This window comes from Physeter macrocephalus, chromosome 20 (assembly GCF_002837175.3).
Source record: "Physeter macrocephalus isolate SW-GA chromosome 20, ASM283717v5, whole genome shotgun sequence".
In the NCBI taxonomy this organism is placed as follows: domain Eukaryota; kingdom Metazoa; phylum Chordata; class Mammalia; order Artiodactyla; family Physeteridae; genus Physeter; species Physeter macrocephalus.
Window position 1 is genome coordinate 22,659,511 of NC_041233.1, and position 7,169 is coordinate 22,666,679.

Consider the following 7,169-nt stretch of genomic DNA (forward strand, 5'->3'; position numbering starts at 1 on the left):
ATAAAAACATAAAAATATAACCTTGGCCAAGCCCAGCCAACATGTTATTAGGTCCCAATGAAGGCAATATTCACAGGGGCCAATGAAACATATAACCTGGATGTGTGTGAATAGACGTGGTACAGGTCCCCTACCTACCACCCACACATCAGCTCTATAAAGCAGTAAGAGACACACATCATGGTGCCTGGAAAATAGGAGGCAATCCTTAAAAAATATATACTTGCTGAATTCCTTCACTCCTTTGACAAATACCTGTGGAGTGCCTACTACATACCAGCCCTGGGCCAGACACTGGGAACACAGCTGTGAACACAAAGCAGGGAATGAAGGAACCATTTTTATAAACCTTCCCATGTGAATAGGAGTTGCCTCTTTTTAAAGCAGCCACTACTGTGCGCAACAAAATTCCACCAATTGTCCCACCTCAGCCTGTTTTGAGCTGGCTTCTTAGGGAACCCCCTTCAAGGCTTCTTGAGCACACAACACTGAACTCCCAGCAGCAGCCCATCTTCTTCCTGTCCCTTCCTGCTATGTCTCTCCATCAAACTGCAAACACCGTTTTGGATCAAATCCAAGATGGCCTCTGCTCCAATCAGGAGGCAAAAAAACGTTCAAGGGAAAATAGCCAGCATTACCCGAGTAAGTTTGGGGCTTCCCAAGGTAACCATTTTATCAGGTGACACTCAATTGTCTGCAAAAGCTCTGGTCTGCTTACTAAAATGACAATGTCAACCTCTATATTAAGCACACATCCTTTCATTTAAAGCGCTTTCCCTTTTTTTCACTTTTGCACCTGCCATGTGCCCAGGGCAGGGAGAAACAGATAAATAAGGCCCAGGCTTTGGCTGTGAGTTGCTCATTTTCTGGATGGAGGGGCCCACAGAGGAGCAGAGGGTGACCAAATTGTTGGGCTTGGCGCACTGGCGGATATACCTGAGGGACAGGTATCCATCAGGCTCTCGGTTGTAAGGGGCAGAAATTCAACTTGAACCCCCTTGGACCAAAGCGGAGCGTTTTGGCCCCTGGACAAACCATGGCAGGTGCAGGCACTGGAAGGGAGGGGCCCAGTGCCCTCGGCTCCCTCTCCACCCTCCTCATGGGCCGCTCTGCATCAGCTTCATTCTCCCGGACAAGGCTATGTTCTTAGAGGCACATCTCTGCTCTGACACCACAGACAAGCAGGCTTTCCTTGCACAGTCCCATCTGGAACAGCCCAAGGGAGATTGGTTGGTCCGGCCTGAGTCACATGGTCACCCTGGGACTGGCAATCTCCGCTCAACCTCCACAGCCAGCGGAAGGGTAATCAGTGCATCGGAAGAAGGGAGAAACTGACAGGGCACCAAAAGAAACCTACGTGAGCTGGAAAGGGCACGGCAGGTAGGGGACCCAGGCACAGATGTGGAAGCAGGAAGGGCAGGGTGGGGCTGGGGAGGCACTCAGGCTCGTGGGCAGAGGCTGAGCCAAACCTGCGTAAGTGATGGCCAAGTCGAAGGGCCTCCGCTGCTGCGGACCCGCAGAGCCCCCCGAAGGAAGCCGTCTTCCAGGGTACACAGGGCTGCAGGATGGGAGGGCCCAGGGCATTCCCCCCAAAGCTACTGCAGCTCTGCTGCCAAGAGAGACTCTCTGCCAAGCCCCACGCCCATCCATCCCATCCCAACTTCTGTACCCCTGATACCCAAGGGCACTGTTGCCACCCCACCGAAGCCCCCCTGGACCAAGCAAAGCAAGAGACCCTCACAGCACAAGTCAGACAACCTGTGCTTCATCCAGGCCAAACTCACACAAACCCAGGCTCACTGAGGGCTGTAGCTGCTCTGTTTCTCTCTGCCCATCACAGCTCTGCAAACAGCCTGGCAGAGGAGAATTCTCCAGACCGGGGGGCAGGAGACTCCATTCAGCTACCGCCCCCCCGCCCCCGACACTGGGTCACTTGATCACAGCCTCCCCCGTTCTGGGACTTGGTTAACCCACTACACAGGAGGATTCTTCAGAATCTGGCATTCCCTGCCTCATCACCAACTGGGTCCCTGTGGCCGCCAGACCTCAGTGCCTCATATGAGGGATGCAGGTTCCAGAATGATGTGCACAGCATAGGGCTGGGCTGCAAGGTACTGCCTTCCAGCCCCCCCACTCCCTTTCAAGATGGCCATGCCTGCCCCAGTCTGAGGCTTCAATACCCTGACAACATCCCCAGTCAGGGGACCTCTGACATTTGCTTGGATGCCTCCAGCGACAGGGAGCTCCCTCTCTCAAGATATAACCTATCCTGTGTGGGGACACTCATAATGGCTTACTGAGTTGAAACACACTTCTCTACATTCCGCCCTTTATGAACAGTCTTATTACCACTGCTATTAATAACAGTACCTGCCACTTACATTTACACATCTTAATTCATCTTTACGACAACCCTATGAGATAGGCACTAATATTAGACTCATCTCATGGATGAGGAAACAGAGGTTCAGAATGGTTAAGTAACTTGCCCAGAGTCACCCAGCAAGTAAGGGACAGCACTAGAACAGCCGCCCAGCTCTGCGTGGCTCTTAAACACTAGGCTCTATTACCTCAGGCCACTCGGGCCCTGCTCCTGCCCTGGGGGCCCACTTGGAGCATTCTTTCGTAGTCCCGACTGCAAGTCCCCTGGGCCTCTGGTCTGGCCTTGCAGAGCAAGCAGGGTATTCATTTCCCACCTCTGGACGAAAACGTTCGATGGAAGCCAGTCCACTTCCCACCACTGACGTGAGGATGAGGAGAAACTTCAGCACACAGCCTTAGGAGGAGCAGACCCCTCCCACTGCCTGGTGACCACCCTCCACGCACACACCTGAAAGGATTCTCACCGCACACACCAGCTCTCCTCTACCAGACATGGAAGCCCTGGGATTCCTGGGACTGGTCTAGCCCCCGTACCCTCAGCCCTCTCCCCAGGGAAGAGTTAAAAGAACCCCTATTTTTCCACCCAGTGAACTGTTTAGGGCAAAGACCCAAGCCCTGTCATATGCAAGGGCTAGGAAATAAGTTTCAAAACTAGGAAATAAGTTTCAAACCTCTTTGTAACTGCAGATCCCACCAGCCCCACCTCCACCCCCCTCCCCACTGGCATCCAGATGAGAACCTCCCTAGTGATCATCCTCATCTATTTAGGGCATCATGTCCAGGCCTTGGCAGTTCTGGGCCACGTCTGGGCTCCCTCTTGGCCTCCGAGACCCTCCTCCTGGAGAAGGGATGCCAAGGCAGGCCCGGCCACCAGATCAGGAGGCGGCCTGGGCCAGTTCCTCCCCGACGGCCCTCCGTTTCCCTGTCTGCACCAAGAGAGGTTTGGCCCACGCTCCCCTCCAGCGCTGCCCTGGCCAGGAAACCAGGCACCGCTCAGAGCAGACAGGCTGGCAACGGGAACCTTCTGGCTCTCTGCCTCCTCACCAAATTACTCCCATCTCTCAATTTATGAGATGTTTATATTTCTGACAAGTGGTGGCTAATTTTAAGCACTAAAATCAAATCAAATTTCTGTATAAGAAATCAAGAAAGGGGGAGAAAATAAGTTCTGGTGGAATGGAAAATAAATGTCAGCTGTATCTGTTTTCACCCATAACTTATTCTTCTGGAAACAGTAAATAAGTAGGAAATATATTCCAGAAAGATCCTTCGTGCAATAAAAACAACAACAAATAGCTGTTTATATCCAATTGAGCCACATACTATATAGGCCTTCAGGCAATTTCTCCAAATGGAAACCCACCAGTGGGCAAGCCTGGCCCCCTCAGCCCTGCTCTAGACCCTTTAATACGGCTGCTCCTGAGGACTCTTTCCTGGAAGGTGTGTGGCTGAGGGAGGGGCCTGTTTGAATTTTCCAACATGGCTGTGACACTGTTTTGGTTGCAAAGGTGACAGCTTCTTCTGCGTCTTCATCCAGAGGCCTTCAGGCCATGCTAACTAAGGTTTTCCAGTCCAGCTTCCCCTCAGGAAAAACCCCCAAATCCAGAGTGTAATTCCAGGGCACCTGAAGGAGACAGGTGAAGACAGGGTAGGTGACTGCTGCCTTAGAAATCACCTGTGTCCTGCCGTGGGTCATAATTGAAGAGTTCAGTTGGTTACCAGCAGCTGTCTATCATCAGGGTGAGGTCCCAAATATTTCAGCAGATAACTGAAGTCATACTATTTTGAAATTCGTATGTATGTGGGAATATGTATATATAAACATGTTTATTCTAAAATTGCATGTACTTGCATGTAAACTGGGAGGCACAGGTAAAATGAGCCAACAAACAGATCTCCAGGGAGGCCAGAGATCGAGATCCCAGAGGACACCTTGGACAGTGCAGAAGTCCAGACTTGGACAAGGACAGGGGTCCATCTGTGCTGAGTCAGGTGCAGAGACAATGAGCAAGGACCCAGCCTGGGTCTGAGAAAGGGGAATCCCGAGCCCCCTTGCTGCCCCCTCAGATTGGCCAACCTTTGTCAAATGCCCAGAAGGAGGGCCTATTTCAAGATGGCGGCTGCAGTGGAGCCAGCTGAGGTGTGGGCCAGGTCTCCCCTTCCTTCTCCTTCCAAGGCCGGCCTATGTGGGGCCTCCCCAGCAGGGAAAGAAGCAGAGCAGACCACCCCCAACCCTACCATCCCACCACCTCCCAAGGAGGGTGCATTCTCGGGCCTGAACTTGTTCTGTAAATTCCATTACGAGGGTTTTACTGCCAGCTGTGCTGTCTCAGGTTCTAGGCTTCCAGCAAATTCAGATTGAAACTGTTCCACTAGAGGAAACAAAAGTAAACCCAGCAAGTGGAGGCTGGGTGATGCACACACTGGGAATGGCATGAGAATCAGAAGTGGCTTCCACTAGGCTCGCCCCCAACAGAGCCACCTACTTCTATCCCCAGCCACTGCCAGCCAGGCTGCTCCCGAGATCACATCACCTGCTACAACCTCAGAAACCTTGACTGCGGGTGTCTCCTTCTCTCCCCCCACCATCCTGCTCACCTAACTCTAGCACGCTGGCTCCAGCTACAACTAAACTTCATCAAGACCTCCAACACATGGCCCCACCACTCCACCACTGTCAATCCCCTCTCCAAGTCCTCACTTCTCCTCTCACCACCTTGGACTTCCCGATCCAGACACATAATAGTTCGTGTGCAAACACCCATAACTCTCTCCTGCTTTTCCCTCCGTCCTGCTCTCCCGGCGAAGCCTCTGCCCTGGTTCAACCCAAGCCGCCACCCACTCCACGTCTGCACGCTGATGGAGAAAACGCACACGGTGCCCACTGGTCTCCCTTGGAATCAGTGTCCAGAGCTCTCACGTGAGCACGATGCAGGCAGGGGATTCTGCAGCACTGCTCTGTTACACCTGTGTTCCCGTTTTCCCATTGGCTTGGACATCTAACAGTGGTTCTGCCCCCACCCTCTCCTGTTTTCAAGGAGAAAACAGACACCGTCAGGCAGGCTCTCCCACCACCACATGAGCTCCCATAGCCGTGCCCTGTGCTCAGGACCACCCCCTTCTCACCGCCTCAAGACTTAACTCCTGCAATTAGCATCCCTCTTTCTGGCATCACCAGGCCCTCCCTCTCTCCTGATTCAGTCTCATTGACATGTATTGATAAGTGCACTTGAGGATCTCCCATATGTGAAATTGCCTCCCAGCCCTGTCCAGCTACTGCCAGGGTCTCTGCTTCCCTCCACAGCAGAAAGAGTTGTCCACACTCACCGCCTGCACCTCCATGCCTCGCCTCTATCCACACCACAGGGGCTTCTAGAACCACCACTTCCTGGAAACTGCTCTCATCACAGTCACCTGTGACCTCCTGTGGCCAGAGCCAGAAATCACTTCTTTGTCCTGGTCTCACTCAGCTCCTCCAGCCACACACACATGCTCCCTGGGGATTTCTCCTGATCCTATGGGGATTATGTATTTGCAGGTAACTCCAAAATTACATCTTCAGCTCTGACCCCTCCCGAAATTCCATGTAAGACTGTCCAACAGTCTCCTTGATAGAGACCCCGGGCTTCCGCTGGGCGCCGCAAACTTTAAAGCAGACCTACTCCTCCTCCGCTTGCCTCCCCCATCTCAGCAAATGACACTATCTTTTTCCCAGTTACTCAAGCCAAAAATCAAGGGGAGGGGTGGGCCCAGGGATGAGGTTTTTTTCAAGTCCTTCCACCTCCCCAGTGGTTCTGTTAAGTCAGTTCAACTGAAAGACACACTCAACATAACCTGCAGGGACCAGACCCTCTGAGGGATCATCCTGGGCCATTGCCTCTGATTCACGACGAACGTGAGGGGGCCAGTGCCACCCCACACGCCCCCATAGCCCGAGACCATCGTTCCCTCTCTCGGTAGGTCTTTACGAAGCATCTACTGCGTGCTGGGCTTGGGGGTGGTGGTGCAAAAAGATATGAAACCAGCCTCTGCTCTCCTAGTGAGGGACTTGCATCTAATATAGGTAAAGAACCCTTACTGCTCAATAAGAAGACAACCCAATTTAAAAATGGGGAAAGAATCTGAGTAGACATTTCTCCAAGGAAGATCTACAAATGGCCAATAAGCACATGAAAAGGTGCGCAACATCATTATTCATTAAGGAAATGCAAATCAAAACCACAATGAGATACCCCTCATACCCACAAGGATGCCTAGAATCAAAAAGTCAGACACTAACAAGTGTTGACAGGGATGTGGAGAAATTGGAACCCTCATACACTGCTGGTGGGAATATAAAATGATGCAGCTACTTAGGAAAACAGTCTGGCAGTTCCACAAAATATTAAACAGAGTTTCCATATGAGCCAGCAATTCCACTTGGTATAAACTCAAGAGAAATGAAAACATAAGTCTACATAAAAACCTTTACACAAATGTTCACTGCAGCATTACTTACAGCAGCCAAGAAGTGGAAACAACCCAAATGCCCATCAGCAGATGAATGGATAAACAAATGTGGTGTATCCATACAATGGAATGTTATTTAGCCATAAAAAAGAAAGAAATGCTGAAAAATACTACAGCATAGGTGAATCTTGAAAACATTACGCTAAGTGAAAGAAGCCAGTCACAAAAGGCCACATATACAATTCCATTCATTTGAAACTCTAGAATAGGGCAATCTATAGAGACAGAAGATAGATTAGTGGTTGCCCGGGGCTGGAGTAATTGATCCCAGCCGGGAG

The 7,169-nt window shown here is 51.4% G+C and overlaps 1 protein-coding gene across 1 annotated transcript in view; it reads right to left on the reverse strand.

Annotated features, from left to right (window-relative positions):
- The window catches only part of ADAMTS14 (ADAM metallopeptidase with thrombospondin type 1 motif 14), an 87,772-nt gene extending 82,048 nt beyond the window's left edge, over positions 1–5,724 (reverse strand). The window contains exon 1 of the mRNA XM_028481476.2: positions 5,710–5,724. Coding sequence (XP_028337277.1) covers positions 5,710–5,724 — 15 coding nt within the window. The remainder of the gene's footprint in view (positions 1–5,709) is intronic.
- Between the last annotated feature and the right edge of the window lie 1,445 nt (positions 5,725–7,169).